The sequence below is a fragment of the Pelobates fuscus genome, chromosome 4 (genome assembly GCF_036172605.1).
Source record: "Pelobates fuscus isolate aPelFus1 chromosome 4, aPelFus1.pri, whole genome shotgun sequence".
In the NCBI taxonomy this organism is placed as follows: Eukaryota; Metazoa; Chordata; class Amphibia; order Anura; family Pelobatidae; genus Pelobates; species Pelobates fuscus.
Genome location: NC_086320.1, coordinates 276,188,419 through 276,207,370, shown reverse-complemented (window position 1 = coordinate 276,207,370; position 18,952 = coordinate 276,188,419). Strand labels below are relative to the sequence as shown.

Below are 18,952 nucleotides of genomic sequence, written 5' to 3'. Positions count from 1 at the left end.
TTTATAATTAAGAAAAATAATAAAAAAAACAAAAAAAACTTTCACAGCGAGTTACAAAAATATGTGAATTTTGTTGCGTCACACTTTATAGTCCTTGTTCTAGTTCTTTTTCCCCATCGTCATCATTTGAATGATAAACAGGAATCTTCTGTCCATTGTTCAATTGTAAAGTGACCTCTTGCAGATCCCATCTATAAAACAGAGAGCAGGATATATGTTAATATTCAAGGTTAGTCTATAAAATATCGCCAATCCAAGTACCCATAGTTATTTTTGTGGATCTTAATAAAGCAACTGAGCCCCAAATTCCAAACAAAAAAAAAACTTTAAGGGGTAATAATCTAATCTTAAACCGTCAAAGAGATCCGATCTTTCCCTGGAGAGCAATGTTTGTCCTAGATTTGATTCTATGTTCAGACTTACATTTTAGATTTGAATTTGACATGAAGAATACATTTCTCATGAAATACATCCAAATAAAGTCCTGACCTTCACCGATAACCTCTTCTTTCAAATAGTAGTATAAATCTATTCTAATAACCAAAATGATAAATTTCTTTTATTGATTTTGGCAAATAGATCTAATGGCTGTTTCAAAGGTGGGCAATCGCCAGCATACATTTTGTACTTTCAAGATGTGAGATAATGTGACTCGGGCAGAGCAGGGAAAGCCTTGGACTGAATCCAGAGGCTAATGTGTTTCATTAGGGCATAATGGATAATGAGCAAACAAAAAGCGGGATAGGGTACAGGGAAGACTCACCACTTGGGAGAAAGCAGGGAGTAGAGAAGAAAAGTAGAGGAGAAAGGCAAAGCACTAAGAATAAGAATGATCAAGAGACAGAAAGGAGCTACACAACTCCTCTGCAGCCTCAGAACCTGTCCCCCATTACCCAGACGTCCCCCATCCAGGAAATCCAGCCACAGGGCCCAAGTGGAGCAAAAACGCTCCTGTCTCTAGTATATGGAACTGTTACGGATTCTTTTTCTTCTTCTAAGAAGGACCCAGTAAAATAAACAACAAAAGGGAAATGGCTAATTGAACATAAATAAATAAACATCTATCTATCTATAGAGAGAGACAGAGAGCACGTTCCTGTAATACTAAACACAGATGACACAGATCTCATTTATTCATGTGCAGCTCCTTTACTGAAGATCCAGGTTCAAAGCCAGGAACTAATCCTCTGTAACATATTATCATCAAATACCTTTCATGTGCTTCTTCCACCCTTGTGTAAACCTTTAAATAGATGTCAAAATAACGTGTTCTAGTAATGTACTTTTTTTAGGAATGACTGGGGTGGATGTTTGAAACAAATTTATTATGTAATATTCTCCTTTCAAGTGACGATAGCAATAAAACTAAATTGTGGGGGATTTTTTTTTGCTTAAGGAATTCATACCTAAGCAATGAAAGGTTGAAATGTTTTTAACAACATTTGTCCTAAGCAATATCCGAATGCAAGGAAGAACATTTTTAACATTTAATCTAATGAGTTTAAAAGTTTGATACAACAAATAATAACAAAATAAAACATTTTACTTTTAAAAGCAAACAATTAAGTACTTTATTACATACATGTACATGTTTCATGTACCCACCTTTTACTAAAGCTGTCTCTGACTGACGTGGTATACAGGTACCCAGCTGATATGGTTCCTGACACTGGAATTTTGATCTGTTGAATGTATTGAATAGCATTAACATCATTGAAGGGCTTACACCATATATCATGTAGTTATCTACATTGGGAAGCAATTATTACACATCTACAATATACAATTAGGTTTGGCTACAGCAAGAGATGTGGAGCAATCTGCTCTCCAGAGTTTATTCCATATGCATAAGGACACAACATGAATTCACATCAATGCCAAGTGACAGGTTTATAGAGAACCCTTCAAGGTTGTTAACAAATTCCTATCATATGACATCAGCTGCTATGCTTTGTACTTGTCTTTCTGGAAACTTTACAAGTTTCATGCCTTTATTTGCTGAATATGACTCAGTGGAGAAGATTAGGAATGAATATGCTCCAGGTCTAAGAGCAGAACCATTAAATCCTGATTGTATAAGAATGTGACACTCTTTTTCTCAGTAGCCCAACTAACTACTTCACGCTTGACTAGGCCCATATCTAACCTCATTTAGTAACCTTGTGTATGTTTGCTAAATTAACTGCTCTAATAAACCGTAGTGGCTGTGGTGTCAGGAGTAAAGTGGGGTTTATGTTGTGGTTTACTGGAGTACTGTGAAGCAGTGGTGGGCTTAAATAAGATACATCCATATTGTGTGACTAAATTCCCATATTTATTTGCTAAAATAGGTGATTTTGAGAAGACAATGTGTATTTTGTATATATTTATGTCTTGACATCAGCACCTCTTAAGAAATGCATGTTCTGGGTGTGTCCACAATTCCTTTTTTTTTTTGTATGTATTTGGAGTCCTGACCATATTCCTTTTGGGATGAGCACCACACCCCTCCACACCAGGTAACCCTTTAAAGTGACCACAGCAAAGCATTCATTTGAGTAGTGTCTCTGGGTGCAATTTAATTGGTAAGTATTGCAGTTTGCATGTAATAGGTGATTTTAAAGAGCTCTGAAAGTTCTAACACTGTATTTTTTGTGTGTGAAAGCTTCCTGAATTTGCATATTGTATATATTTTGGCCTTTATAGCAGCATCACTATTAGGAAATGCATGTTCTGGGTGTGACCCCCATCCAATTAACTTCCACATTTGGCCACACCCCACAACATCACGGTTGATGACACCAGGTGTCTAATGAGACCCTGATTGAGTTCCCCAGTAACCTCCCCAGTTTGGCTGATCACAATGTCTGTGTCTGATCACACAGAAAGCTGCTGCACCTCTGTGACAGACTCTGTGGCTCTATGTCAAAACAGCACAAGACGAGAAACAAGTGTCTTACCCTATGATACAGTGTTAGTATTCTACACTGTGCAGTGATACCTGGTGATGTCATCAACTGGATCCTCTGTTAAGAGCGGAGATGATCCTTGAGGTCTCATAAGACCCCATTCCTTAGTCTGAATGTATTTCTTTGTTTAAAAAAAAAAATCTTTAAATTAAAATGATAAATCTAAGCAAGTCAAAGTTAAAAGCAAATAATTTTAAAACTTCTGAATTCCACCCATTCCCCTAGGAAAAGAATGTAAAAGAAATATGGGACATGGGCACTAGTTGTGAAAAAAATTAAACACAGAACCATGAAATGTTTTTTCTCTGTTTTCGCATATTACTAAATGAGAGTGTATGTGTTTGTTTTTGGTTATGACAAGAACACTTTTAAAAAATTATATATATTATGTGGGTGCCCAGAAGGGGACAATTTCAGGTGAACAAGCATGTAACAAAATTGTAGTTTTTGTTTTGGTGATGAAATTATAGAATTGCCTCAGTCCATAAGGAGTTAAGCTCTTAAAAAGACTGTAACAAAAAGTTGGTTTGTGGTAGTGTGCACTAGAGATTTGACTTTCTAATCATACTCTAACATGTTAATTATAAAACTTGAGAATACTATATAATACAATGGGTGTTACTAAAGACGATCTCTAGCATGTAGGAGTAAAGTTTATTTTTTCTTAACTGGCTGTGCTGTAGTGGTTATGGTGTCAGGAGTGCCCTCCCCACCCCAGACATTTAACAAAGCAGGATATAAGAAATACTAAATTAAACAAACTGTGCAATACAGGAAGCTTAAACATTATATCTCTCTTTACAGGAGGGGTGTAGGAAGGTGTGGCACGGGTTGCCTAAAAAGAAAGTTTTAACTCCCAAACGGCAGAGAATTGAGCAGCAAGACTGCAGGTGCATGATCTATACCCCAAAACGGCTTCATTTAAATGTTTTGATGAATATAGTGCATCTTTAATAACAATTTTGCAAGCAGTGAGAACAGCTGTTTTAATAGAAAAGATCTTCACAATGTACCTGAGCAGCTGATGGATTAACATGGTTGTATTTGTCAGTCAGCCGAAGGAAGTGGATTTTTAGAGGTGGTGCTCCTAGCAGCTCGAGAGCTTCAGTTTTGCTGTTCAACTTCTCAATGGCAGACAAGTAATATTCCTTCTTGGCAAATGTCTCTAAAAATATATCATTTTTTTTTTTTAAATTGAAATTATTACATACGTTTTTGTTTCACAAATCTGCAATCCATACAAAAATGTACTAATTGTGCTCTTAAATGCAGATACGTATATAATTCCCATATATTGTTAGCACTCCTGTCCTACAGGAAATGGGTAACCATGTAAAAATATAAAGAGCAGTCAGCACATGGTCATTCAGTAATGCTTGATCTAGGTATCACAAATAGAATACCGATTAGTTTCATTTGAATACACCAGGGAGCATTCTTCTGACAATACTTCTTATCTTTCAGACATATCAATTCCCTAGCCAGCTTTCATTAACCATTCAAATATACTTTGCACTATATGACCCTACATATTCCTCTTTTCTCGACCCACTACGGCCACACATCTTCCTTATTCAATTCAGGTCTGAACCAGGAACATTTTGTATAAAAAGCCTTCTATTGCATGACTATTGAATTATGTAGATGCTGAGATCACTAAGAATATGGCCTAACTTTTTTTTATTGTTATTTGCCAATCCCCGGGTATAGGTGTCTATATATATATATATATATATATGTATAGGTTTATCAAATGGAGGAGGCGGGGGTGAGGATATTGCAACCAATTCACTGATGTGTCTTTATTCCCCACTCTTTTATCACTGTTTCCTTCTTTTCTCCCCCGCAGCCAAATTTTGTTGTATACTCATATATGATTTTCCCCAACTTGGACATGAACACTTATCACTATAGTAACACAGTCGAAATTTAATACAAATTGCTCTTATGTATGTCTGTCCATCATGTGTACATTTACTACAAATGAATGAATATGATGCTTTCTTTATTTACTCTGAAAACTGGTCAAGGAATTCAGGATCCAGGTGATGTCATCCAATATGATTGATATTCCATAGAGGTCTGTATTGTCATGGCATACCCAAATCCTTTAAGGGGATTTTAACAGGAGTTTAGTAAGAAGACGACACTAAAAACGTCTCCTTCTTAGAAACTTCAGGGCGTGAATGCGGTAATTTAATATTTTTTTACATGTTTTATAATAAATGGCAATAATATTTTTTTCATTGTGATGCACATTTTATTTAAAACAAATAGCAAAAATAGAAAGAGGTAGATCTTTACAAATTGATAGATACTTGGGGGTGGAGAGATCTAGGAACAAGAGCAGTTCAATGAATATACAAGTAATCAGTCTTGAGTTGGAGATAAAGAGGAATAGGCAGGAATACAGCTCAAGAACTGTTGATGAATCCAAGTATTCAAGAACTGTTGATTTGAGTCTTGCAAAGGGGAATAAATCTATATGTGAATATACAGTCACTTGTATGTATTTTACCTGTGAGTGTATAAAACCACATTGGTAGCTTGGTTTACAAGTTTTGAAGATGTTCTTGGGGAAAGGAACCCCTAGTGATAGTGTATGTGAAGAGACAGATAATATGATTGGTATATTAGAAAGGATACAAATTACACAGCATTTAACATTCATAGGTACTTACTCTGCATAAAGTAATACATAAGGCCACATCCTCCTCCAGACACCACACCCAGATAAAGAGCCATTTGTTGAAGGTTTTTTAGAGGGATTGGCATCTTTCCTGGAAAAACAAAAACACAGATGTTCATTCCTTCGTCAGTCATTCTCAAGGTGTCATGCGTGAAAGTTGATGTGAAAGCTTGTTATTTTTAAGAGTTACTTAAAATAATGTTTTGTGTTCACAGATTGAATCATCTGACTGTAAACGATACCCAAGTGCCCTTTCTGTTTCCTCCTACAATCAAGAATAAAACCATTACAGACGACCAAAAAAAAATAAAATGTTAACATTTTGAACATCAAAATGTATAGTCCAGTAAATGTTTTCTTTTGCATTGCGTATTTAGAACTACAAGAATCCTAGTTCACTAGTTCATTAGATATCTAGCTTTCATATGTATGCTTTGTGTGTGTCAGAAATATATTTAATGGCTGTTGGGCTTTTTTCACGATGATGCCTGTGCTTTGAGATGAATGTTCCAGTTCTTGTTATACCATTCACTCAACCAATCTTCCTCAGAACGACTCCTTAGTTGCCCCTTTGTCATTTCCCCTTCCAAAATAATTATTTCATAAAGAGAAAATCTTCATGTAATACTTACAATAACTGTTGAAATATCGAAACTCCAACTCAGTCAAAATATATACTGAGATAAAGTAAGGACTACTTTGTCTCAGTATTTTTCCTACACTTGACAAAAGGCGGAGCTACCTTTTACTAAGCCTTGTCAAGCCCTCAGCCGTCACCAGTGATGACTGAGGGGAAAAGGACTGTGTGTATGGAGGATTCTGTAAATCTCAGTGTGGCACTCTTGTTATTGCTTGAGATTACAAGACTGACGTTGGCAGCTGAAGTGGGCCAGCAGAAAGAAGATGTCCACGGCTGCAAGGGTCAGGTTCAGTAAGTATTCCCCTGCACTGCTTAGCCGCCGCGGTGCCAGCAGAGCAGTCACCACTAAGGGTCTTGCCAATTATGCAAAGATTCCAGACGATGAGAGAGGTTTTTAGAAATTTTTCACTTTCATTCTGGCAACAGCTCTATTCTTTTTATTTATGGAGCAGAATTCATGAACAAAGGACAAATGATTTATGAACCCTGATTTGTCATTATTTTCCATAATAGAACCTTTATGTATCTTGTATATTGCATTATTTTTGGTGGCTAGTTTTATGGTTACTGCTAAGAATGCATTTATAGACATTTATAGATGTAAAATGAACTTTATTCAGAACTACAATATTTATTTTTATGATTGTGTTCAGTCATGTTATGTCATTTGTGCAAATGCACATATCATTTATGGGGGGAAAAAAAATTCTAACCCCAATTACACATATAAAAGAAATCATTCACCATTTACTTCCCTCTATCTTTTGTTTTATCTTTTTCTCTCTCTTTCTTTAGATACTGTTCTAGGAGTGTATAAACTTTCTCTTGCCATCCTTATGCCGAGTTGAAGCTGTAATCCACTTGATGGGATTTACAAAATCTACACTAATTTATATGTCTTGTCCAGTAATTGTACTTAAAGATAATGAAGATGTGACCTTTCCAAAAACCTTTTGCATTGTATCTCCCAAACGAAGAAAGAAATTAGGAGTGTTTTTTATTTTAAAACGAGCATCGTCATTGAAACATCGTGGAAATTGAATACTTTTTTCCTCTGGACATTCACCAATGTACTTTTCTACAAAAATCTAGAAAATGGGGGTGTAAACATTGACCCTCGAGGGCCAACTATCAGTCAACACATTCCTTGTTTTAACATTTATACAGGATTAAAAGAACTGTGCAAAACATTATTTATATTCAGTCACACTTTCACTAACACTGATACAAAAAAAGAATCGTTATCACTGCATAAAATAGAGTGAATTTTTCGTTCAGTGTAGGTTTCTGCGCAATAGTAAATAAAATAGTAAGGAATAGAATAAATGACAGACAGAAAACAAAGAGTGTGGAACTGTTAATGAATAGTATAAAAAATTAAAACTTAACGTTTAATAGTTTAAAGATAAAATATTTATATGGACATAAAAGCCAACCTATCCAATTTATACCCTAAATAAAATGGGAGTGGGATATAGCCTGTGTGGTGTTATGAAAGAAATCAACCCTACACGTTAAACTGAGTATTTTACCTCTTTAAGGATTAAAGGTATCATTTTGCAATCACTACTGCGAGGTAAATATTTGCACAAAAGAATCCCTTCTGATGAGCCTCCTATTAAGTACTATCATGTCAGGAATACATGAATACAATAAATAGTGTTTCTTTAAACCCATCCGATGTAAGAGGTGAAATGTACTCAGGCATGTCTTCACATCAGATGTTGGAAAAATGACTTTTATGGCCACAGACAGCCTGGGACAAAGTTCAGGCCTCAAAAAAAGAAAAAGCACTATAACCAGATTAGCTAATTGCAGTGGTCAAGGGGAAAATGGTCTATGGACTCCATCTTTCCACTGTCTATAAAAGCATTTTTCAGTAGTTTGACAAAATAAGACACTCTCCTGACAACCAAAGCCCCTTTGTTGTGATGAACTTTTGTATCAGATCATCCAGTGTTGGACTGGAATGAGAGATTCAGAATGTTGGGGAGGATTAGTCCCTTTATCTCATCTTATCTTTACCACTCAAAGTTGGACAGACTAATGCAGAAGTTACATTTCATACATGCTAAGCCAGGGGCTGGATTTTGGGTCCCAGGCAATTTCAGATTTTTGTTAAATCTCTGTAAAATAGTTTGACTAAAATCAGAGGGATATAGCCCAAAGACCCTGGCACAAATGAGCTACAGTGGATGTAATGCATAGATTGCCCTCTTTAAAGGAACACTATAGGGTCAGGAACACCTATTCATGACCCTATAGTGTTAAAACCACCATCTAGCTCCCTTGCCCACCCCCTTAACATAGTAAAATCTCACTTGTATTCAAGTGTGCAGCTGCTGCCTCTGCCCATGACCTTTCTGCTTTCTACTGACATCATCAGAAGTGGTGGGTGAGCAAATCACAAAGCTTCCCCAAAGGATTGGCTGAGACTGTCAAGGAGACAAATCAGCGGCAGAGCCTGCAAAGGTCAAACACAGCCCTAGCCAATCAGCATCTCATCATATAGATGCATTGAATCAATGTATCTCTATGAGTAAAGTTCAGTGTCTGCATGCAGAGGGTGGAGACAATGAATGGCAGTACTGCACAGTGTGCAGCACTACCCCAGGAAGCACCTCTAGTAGCCATCAGAGGAGTGGCCAGTGGAGGTATCCCCAGGCTATAATGTAGACACTGCATTTTCTATGAAAAGATGGTGTTTACTGCAAAAAGGCTGAAGGGAATTATTCTACTCACCAGAACAAATACAATAAGCTGTAGTTTTTCTGATGACTATAGTGTCCCTTTAAGCCTTACCAAGCTGACTCCTAAAAATCTTTTACTCTTATCAAACATCCCATCATCTTTATAGAAATTCACTAATTGATACAAATGATGCAAAAATGCAGTTTTTCCATTTAATCCAAGCAAAAATAATAAACCTTTATTAGTTTTAAAAGTTAACAGTATTTTGTATTCAATCTATTTTTAGGTTATTTATGGCCTATCTTTGTTGTTTGCATTCCAGTGCTATAGAAAACATGCATGCAAATATTTTCCATAATTTCAGTAAGAATGGCATGGTTATGTTGTTTTTGAGAGCGCTGACGTGGGGAAACTGTAAATCTGTTCAGCTGCCTTCTGGAGATAAAGTAAACTGATATATTTGTTTCTCAGCCTTAAAGATAATAATCTAGAAAAAAGATATAATGGGGCACAGAAAAAAACAGAGAGCGCAAAAAAATAAATCTAAAACGTAGGAAAATAGTTGCATGCATTTATAATCTGTTACAAGATCTACACAAAATAAATGAATGTATTTCTACTTATATTCAACTAACAAGACATGATCATACTTAGGATCTGTCAGGGCCTCCGGCTCACTAGGCAGACACTTGGGTCATTCTGGTTCTAGCAGAGTCACACTATTGATTTGAACAAGATTACTTAAATGATACAAGTGATCACTCAATTTGTAAAATCTTTAAATTCAGACAATTAAAGGTAAACAGACTACAGTTTGGTAACCTCATCTGGTCACTACAAGTCCCTAAATGCTTTCACGCATAGACATAGGGGTTCTTTTAACCCCTTAAGGACCAAACTTCTGGAATAAAATGGAATCATGACATGTCACACATGTCGTGTGTCCTTAAGGGGTTAAAGCAAGCATGTCAAACTCGTGGCCCACAATTAAAATCTTTGCAGCCCAGCTTGCTGTTAAGGCAGGGTAGGCACCTGCTCTCCCTACATTGCAGGTGCCTCCTCTGCTAAAATTTACCCGGCCGGGAGGAGAGTACGCTGGCGGCAGCGAGGGAGCTCAGTCTGTTCTTCCTGCTCCTCGCTGCTCCCTCGCGCGCGCCCTCTGTGGTGATGCCATGTGCCGGAATATGAATTAATTCTGGCATGGCATGACTAAACTGCGCGTGTGAAGGAGCAGTGAGGAACAGGAGGGGGATCTCCACAGAGAAGATCACAACAGGATCCCAGGGAGAGGCCCTACACCAGCTCCCAAAGGTAGGGAGCAATAAATAAAATGATTTGTGAGTGTGTGCAAGACTGTGTAAATGTGTTTGTCTATCAGTGTGTGTCTGTCTGTCAGTGTGTGTGTTGTGAAAAAAGTAATGATGATCCAGGCCCTCAAGTTCAATCCAGTGGGCAGATTTATTGGAGCAAAATTGAAACGTTGTTTCGATGTTGCTCAATAAATCTGCCCACTGGATTGTACTTGAGTGCCTGGACCATCATTACTCTTTTGCAAATCACATTGTGAAGATTGGCCAACCTCAGACCCGGTTGCAGGAGAGTGCGGAATCCAGGAGAGTGCGGTATCCATATTGGTAAATATGTCAGTGTGTGTATGTCTGTCTGTCAGTGAGTGTGTGTTTGTCTGTCAGTGAATGTGTGTGTGTGTCTCTCAGTGAGTGTGTGTCTGTCAGTAAGTGTCTGTGTTTGTCAGGGAGTGTGTCTGTCAGTGAGTGTGTGTGTGTCTGTCAGTGAGTATTTGTTGGTCAGTGTTGTAATGGCCATGCCTGGACAGTGGAGGACCCGGAGGCACGCAACACCACGTCAGGATTAGCGGGAGGATCCCCTTTGGCACAGGGTGCAGACAGCTTCTTTGGGACTCCAGAGTTGCATACTGGCAGCGGAAATGTGAGTCTGCCTGTTGGCTAATATTGGTTTTTGTTTTTTTTTGTGTTTTTTTTTAATTCTTTATTTTTGTAGTGCATGTTATAACAAAAGAGCTTGCACAGCCACGACAGCATGGGTAAGTACAATAATGACAGTAGAGAAGGACATCATCATGGCAGTTGTGAAACAGCACAAATTTTTTTAAGTAAATGAGATCTATATGTTAACAGTGTATGTTCTCGTTTAGTTTAAGTGTGTTAGTAAAATTAATATAACAGGCTAGTTCCACATGTCTAGGCAGGAAATCACGTTTACTATGAATTAAAGAGGCTAGCTAGGCATGTGGGTAAAGTCTCAGTAAAATGTCGCTGTATGCAGTATTGTTGCATGAGTGAGGAGTCACAGATCTGGGTCACTGTCATAGGTCTGCAGTACGAAGGAGAATAACAATGCTAACCACAAATCTAGTTAAGTAGAAGATGACAGTGGGTTAAATGTAAGGTTAGCGTGGAACTCCTCTAATGAGTATTAAACAGTAGCTTGAACTAAATAATAAGTATTAAACAGTAGTTGAACCAGGTGGGTGGCTATATATATCAGGAGAGAAACTATCTGGTGAGACCGTTCTATAGTCTAACACGTTTTTCTGCTCGACACATTTTAAACTGCAGTATGTTATGTTAAGTACATGTGTCTGCACAATTGGGTTACGCTTGGGAGAGATCATGCTGAGTGTCTACTTTAGTTAGATAGCTGTGGGAATGCGATATAGACTGTCCACGAGGTAAAAAAGATTCAATGTGGGGAACTATCAGGTACAACCAAGGTCCTCCAAGGATGTAGTTGTCCAGGTTTAGACATGCAAGCGTTGGAGGAGTTTTGCGTAGTAGGAGACCTATCAAGAGTTCCCACATTGTGTGCCCAGGCACGGACCATGAGGGGCATGACAGGTCAGTCTCTGGAGGGTCAGCCGATGCCTAGTCTGGGAGTAGCGGGTACCTGCCTGTAGGTTCCAATGCCCTCGATCGCACCAGGGGTTAAGGCTTTCGGCTGTTCCTCTCTCTGGGCTCTTCCCGAGGTACCTGTGTGGCGCTCACCGTTCTGGCGAGTCTTGGTGTCGCAAGTTGGGGTTCGGGTGGCTGGTGAGGTTAGTGTGGTAGACATCTTAGGTGTACTGGCTGGTCTCACTCTGGTGTGAGAGGGAGTGAGCGCTGTCGCCGCTGGACATGTCGCCTTTTCCCGCCATCTTGTTTTTCGGCGCCGTCTAGAGGCCGCCCCAGCGGTGCTTGGCCGGAGTCCACACAGGAGTCGCCGGGTTGCTGGGCGAATCCATGCCGCCGCCAGTCTTCTCGCTAGCCTGAAGGCATGACATTTGGCACCGAGCTTCGTCCAGAGGCTTGTACAGAGTTGGTCGAAGAAGTCCAAGATATGCTTGGGGGGCCTCAAACGGATGTGTTGCGTCGTTGGCGCCATCTTGCCTGAGCCTTGGCACTTTTGTCTCACCGTGGTCTTTGTCTCTCGTTTTTGTAGCTTTGCGGGGGTGGGCACCCCCAGCGTGGACCGGGATGTCCCCCGCCGGTCCAGAGGGGGGGTAGCAGGGCAGCTTTTGGGTCGTGCTTCGGAGCGGCTCCCTTGCCGGGCGATCGGCCGCCTCCCCCAGGCTGTAGGCTCCGCTCCTGTTTGGGCCTCATGGCCGGTTCCAGCGCTCGTTTTGCGTCTCGATGCTCGTTTGGTATCGGCATGTTCCGTTCAGGGTTCTGTGTCGCTTTCCGGGCACCATGCACCACTGACAGTGTGTGGTAGAACATGGTTTATGTTTTTGCACCCGCTGGTGCCGGAGCTAGCAAAGATTACGTCCGGCCATCTTGGCAGTCAGGCCCCGCCCCCGGGTTTGTTTTTTTAACCCCTTAAGGACACATGACGTGTGACATGTCATGATTCCCTTTTATTCCAGAAGTTTGGTCCTTAAGGGGTTAAACAGGGGCCAGGGCTTAGTAGAGGGGGGTGATGGGATTCAGTAGAGAGGGCAACTGGACTTTAGTATAGAGAGGGGGACTGGGATTTAGTATAGGGGGGAGCTGGGGTTTAGTAGAGGAGGGAGTTGGGGTTTAGTAGAGGAGGGAGTTGGGGTTTAGAAGAGGGGATGCTGTTTTTTTTTTATATTGTACTTTTCAAAATAAACCTACGTTTATATGAAAATCTAATTTTTCTGTTTAGTTTTTTTTGCGGCCCACGTCAATTAAACCTTGTTTATTTGGCCCGTGCTAGCCTTTGAGTTTGACACGCTTGCTAAAGGGTTACTATTTTGCATAGTTTCATGGTTAGGTCATTGGGAAAATTAGCAAAAACAAGTGAAAGCTTTTTAGCTTTTTTTAACACTTTTTTTTATTTTTATATTTTGTATAGTTAGTACTTATTTCCTGTATGCAATAAATTTGTACTTTACAATGTAAGAAAAATAAAATGAAATGTAGCAATCCACACTGCTGTATTTACCTCTATCCTTGAACTCTGTGCGGGCTCCCTACCAAACACTGTTATAAGAGCTGTCTTTTGCACCTCTCGGTCAGCACAGAGAGAGAGCAAAATGAGAAAAGGAGAAACAGAAACAATGTTTTATATTTCCTCCTCTAATGTATGTGTGTCCTGGATTGAACTGATTTGCAATATCAATTAAAAATCTTAATAGTTGTTTAAGAGACGTCAGAGCATCATATGAAAAGAATGTTAACAGAAAATATAGGTGATTTTCTTCAATGTTTTATTCACGGTGGAATTCCCAGACAAGTGGTAGTTCCTTTTTGATGAGATCATCTGAGGTGGTTTTGTTATTAGCACAATGTTCAAATATAGAAATTATTTTTTTATATATGTCTTGTTTGAAAAACCTCTCCAATTGATACCTCTGAGGCTGGTTATCAAGGACATCATTTAGTATTGCGTTTGCGTAGATAGAGGGCATGTTAGTTGAGCATGCATAGGTTTTGGTACCGACATGCTTTGTGCTAGCAGAAAGCCATCCACAAATTGCCAGACGCGTGGATTCTATGATACACTTATACATTTTACCAGTGTTTGTTGAAAATGACCAATGATGGCAGGACACTAATCTCATATCACAGGACCCGGTATAGATAAGTGGCATACTTTTCATACATCACGTTACCAATAAAATGATCACATCTTTATAGGGACACTGTAGGCATTCAGAGAGACCGGCTGATTGGTGCAGTGCTGTGTTTTTCCGTGCATGCGTACTAGGCTTCCAATGCTCTGTGGGAAATCATTGGATTGGTTGAGATCATCTATGATTCTCAGTCAAGGAGACAGGGCAACAACACGGAGACTGGTACTCCAAGGGAGATAAGAGAAGTAAAAGATCCTTTTCTTCTCTGGTCTCCTAAACGGCCACCAGGACACTATAGCATTTGTATTCCTAACACTATGGTGTTCCTTTAACCCCTTAGTGACCGAGGACGTATCAGGTACGTCCGACAAAAAATGGTCTTTAACGACCCCAGATGTACCTGATACGTCCGTGTCAAATTTTATAATTTTATTTTACAGAAAATTACCTGATATGATGAAAATAATGCTATCTTTATAAAGAACATTTAATGGCAAAAAACAGTATATTATATGTGTGGGTACAGTAATTGAGTAAGAGGAAAAGTACAGCTAAACAAAAGCAGCACAGAAATGTAAAAAGAGCCCTGGTCCTCAACTGTAAGAAAATGGAAAAACAGTCTGGTCACTAAGGGGTTAAAGTTTTATTCGAATATTTAAGTGGCTCTGTCCCTTTTTAATCATTTATTATGTTGCATTTTTGTGCATATGGGAAGCTCAGTTTTATTTATTTTATTTTTTGTCAAAAAAACAAAACAAAAAATATACCTTAGAGCAAGCATGTCAAACTCATGGCCCACAAGGACCATATTTGCGGCCCGGCGAGCCACGAGTACATGCTGGTGTTATAGCAGAGTAGGCACCTGCTTTCCCCATATTGCAGGTGCCTATTCTGCTAACACTTACCCGGCCGGGGAGGAGGGCCAGCGAGGGAGCACAGTGTTCCTGCTCCTCACTGCTCCCTCGAGCGCGCCGTCTGAAGTGAAGCCGGTCGCCGGAATATGACGTCATATTCTGGCACCCGGCATCACTAAACCACGCAAGGGAGCAGGAAGGACCACAGAGAGATGCCCCACATCAGCTCCATAAGGTAAGGAGCAATTAAGAAAAGTATGTGTGTGCAAGAATGTGTAAGTGTGTGTGTATGTGTGTCTGTCAGTGTGTCTGTCTGTCAGTGAGTATGTGTGTGTGTCTGTCAGTGTCACACCATCAATGCAAAAGGTTGGGGCAGTGTTTAAGGTGCTCCACATATAAATGAAAAGGGCAGAGGGGAGAGTTCCAGTGATCGAAATTTAAAGATAGTGGTGTCAAATAAAACCAGACTCCGTGGAAAAAACACACTGAATTGGGGGTTAAATAGGAGGGCAAAAAAAGGCAGAGGGCCGGGAGAAAATAAAAAATGACAATGATGTTGCTTTACCACATTTTCTGTGTTTTGTTTTTTAGACATAAGATTGGAACCCCTTAACTAGTGTGCACTGATACAGGAAAGAGAAGATATTCTTAATAATTTATCTTTACCCATTTTACACGCAATAATATAAAAATATATTTAAGCCTGTACAGCAATGTAGCCAGATTACGCCTTTACAATTGTATATTGCTTGCAAAGCTGTTTTACCGGTTACTCTATTGCTGATCTTGTACATTAGACTGTAACAATTATATTTTAATGTAGCAATTTGCCTAATCCATCGTAACAATGTAATAATGGTAGCTTTACGGTTCTTCAAGGCACCCGCAAAATTTACAAAAATGCTGATACTTCTAGGTTACCTGAGAACAAACCTTGAGACATCTTATCGTAGGTAAAGTGGCCTTTAATTCCAGTCTTTAGCAGGTTTAGGAAGACAACGTAATGATGTGTCAAGCGACAGACAAGGAAATGGTGAGCACATCATATACTATGAAACAACCTGATATTTTGCATGTGGTTCAAAAAGGTACAAGAGGTTCAACAGTGGACTAAACATCAATTTTGACAATATCCCAATAAAATAATCTAAAGAATAACATAACTTAAAGTATAACTTTTATTTTTCATTCCATGATTGGTGATCATCACCCATTTCTTTTTAATTATGTTTCTCATGCTATCTCATGCATTATAATGTTTAACATTTTTAATGTGTATCACTGCTTCTTTAACAAAACATTAAACAGTTTATTAAATTTGGGATAGTCACATTGTTATGCAAGGTCCCCTATTCTATATGAAGCTCTGAAACAAAAGCCAAAGGCAATGCACAAACTGTTCTTACGTGTGTAGTAATAATTTCTAAACAAAATTAAGGCAATGGAGATGTGTACAGGGTTTAGCTTGAGTAATTAACCCCTTAAGGACACAGCTTCAAAAGCTTGTCTTACCCTTAAGGACACAGGCCATTTTTGCATTTTTTGCTGTTTCAAACACAATTTGCGTCATTTATTGCACCAACACATATTATATACCGTTTTTTTTTTTAAAATTCTTTATTTTTGATGTGCACAACAAATAAACACGCATCCTCATTACGCCACAACAGCGGTAACAAGGTATATATCACATCATTATTACAGCATTGCGGGTTGTGGCAATTATTAGCCAGGCACATTTTAGTTTTTGTTAGGGCTAATACGAAGAGGTATCTTATCAATTAACATAAAATAAAATATAATATACAAGACTGCTTTTTGTAATTGGTAACAGCGTGCTGTAGTAACTGTCTTGTCGTTTATGTGGCAACGCAGGTTCTAGATATATCTGAGTAAAGTGTTCTGACATTGTGTAAGCATAGTTAAATTACAGGTGCGCTTAATAAGGTCGTTCCTACAGCTATGTCGATGAGTTGTCCTGTTTGAGAATAAAATTCTGTGTGATGCACGAGATCAAGCTATGTAGAGGCTCTTGATATCGTGTGTGGTACTTGCGAGCTCTCCGTGCGTCACTGAGGTCTGTTGTTTGAGTCCGAAACTGTTGGACCGGTGTTGTGTATCTGGGTAGCTTAGCAATGCGCCTATGTGATGTGTGTCACCCCATTGTGTATGCGCTATAACGCTGAGCGTTTTGGTGAGTGGGTGAGTGCGGACTGCAATTGTATATGTTCCTTTCCTCTCCATCTGGGGGATAAATTACTGGTTGTACGAGTTCGGCGAATCCTGTTACGGATGGCCTAGATGCCCTAGTGGTGTGGTCTTCGGTTGTCCAGTCCCCTGGTTGCTTGCTGAGAGGTGTGGTGTGCATAGCTTATTTTATGCGCCATAGAAAGCAGTTTAAACAATTTAAACGATATCAACGATAAAATTATTATAACAAAGCCTGTCGTGGCCCAATGCTAAAGTCTATGCGTATAACATGACAGTGCAGCCGGTATAGTCTCCGTAAGGTGGAGCTTAGCCAGACCTCGGATTCAGCTCGGTTATGTCTAGCCCAAGGAGCCCCTTGGCCGGAGTTATGAGGGAAAAAAAAAAAAAAAAAAACAATAATCAAAAGGCAAAAAAGAACAAAGGATAAGGGATAAGGGTCACATTGTGGATGGGTGTCCACTCCGAGGGTGTGTAGCCAACGTGGGAATGTGTCTTGGATTGGATTCGGCCTGCGACAGGCGGCCCTTTGGGGAGTTAGGCTCTGGCAGTGTCCTGTGTGCCCTGGGCATAAACTCCGCAGTGGCTCCCGGATTCCATCCGTGTGTTGGATGATGTAATGGTTTCGGGGCGTCTGTGTTGAGGGAGTGATGGGGGATTCCTAGATGCTGCAGGATCATCGTGGCCTCTCGGAGGTCCCGTATGGTATGCGTTGTATTTCCTTGTAGGATCGAGAGGGTACGAGCCGGGCGCCATCGATAGGTGATTTTATTCTGCTGTAAGAGGGTGGTGATCGGGCGCATTTCCCGGCGCCATGCCAGGGTGTTGCCGCTCAGGTCTGCGTAAAAAGTCAGTGTCATGCCTTCGAAGGCAAATGGTGAGTTGCCGTGCAGTGCGGTTAAAAAGGCTGCTTTATCCTTTCCCGGACAAATTGTATAATCATGTCCCTGGTTGCTGAGGCCGGTGCCTTGGCTGATTTAGGCACCCAGAAAATACTTTCCGTATCCATTGCTCTGGACAGTTTGGGCGTGAGTAGGGCCGACAGCAACCTCCTCACCACGTGTGGGAGCTCCTCGTCGGGCACATTGTCAGGGACCCCTCTGACCTTTACATTGTTCCGGCGGCGGGAATCTTCGAGGGCGGCAAAACGGCACTCATAAGAGCAGGTTAGAGTTTGCAGATCTTTAACCTCTTGTTGGAGGGTAGTGAGCTGCTGCTTGCAGGTGAGCGAGGTTGTTTCCAGCGCCCCTATTCGGCCCGTCAGGCCTTTGAGGTCTTGTCGGATAGTTGCCATATCGGCCTGTAAATTCTTTTGCAGCTCCGCTAGAAGTTCTTTTAATAGGGTGGCCGTCACTGGAGCCGTGTCCTGCACTTTGGCTGGGGTCTGTTGTGGAAGTGGCGCCGCAGCCGGTATGTATCCCTCCTCCGTTCCATAGGAGAAATCATCAGAGAGGTCCGAGCAGTCTCCAGTTATGGACGCCATTTTGAGCCCTTGTGCTCCATGGGCCTGCCGCCATAAGTCTCCGATGTTCATGCCCATTCGGGGCATGTCTTGCCTTGGTTTCTTTGTCTTTTTCCCCATCGGGCTTCAGGGCTCCCGGGGTAGTTGCTGGGTACGGTAATTCCGGTCTGGATGTCTATTATTGTTATGCTTGTCGGTCTTTTGGTCGGGAGCTCCATAAACATGCGACGTTCGGTTTGGCAGTCAGACCACGCCCCCATTATATACCGTTTTTAAGAGGGTAAAAATGGCTTTAATTTGATGCCACATATACATAGATAAATTCTCATTAATTAGAAATAATAAAAAGGCCAAAACATGGGAAAAAGACACACAGCAATAATAGCGTGTGCATAATATGTCCAGTT

At 40.2% G+C, this 18,952-nt stretch overlaps 1 protein-coding gene across 1 annotated transcript in view; it reads right to left on the bottom strand.

Moving 5' to 3' along the window:
- Window positions 1-18,952, bottom strand: part of LOC134608898 (cytochrome c oxidase assembly factor 1 homolog) — a 140,529-nt gene continuing 121,577 nt past the window's right edge. Inside the window, exons 2-5 of the mRNA XM_063452126.1 lie at window positions 5,630-5,728; window positions 3,962-4,113; window positions 1,606-1,682; window positions 1-191 (exon numbers count right to left, since the gene is read on the bottom strand). Of these exons, the coding sequence (XP_063308196.1) occupies window positions 86-191; window positions 1,606-1,682; window positions 3,962-4,113; window positions 5,630-5,723 (429 nt within the window). The 5' untranslated portion in view covers window positions 5,724-5,728 and the 3' untranslated portion in view covers window positions 1-85. The remainder of the gene's footprint in view (window positions 192-1,605; window positions 1,683-3,961; window positions 4,114-5,629; window positions 5,729-18,952) is intronic.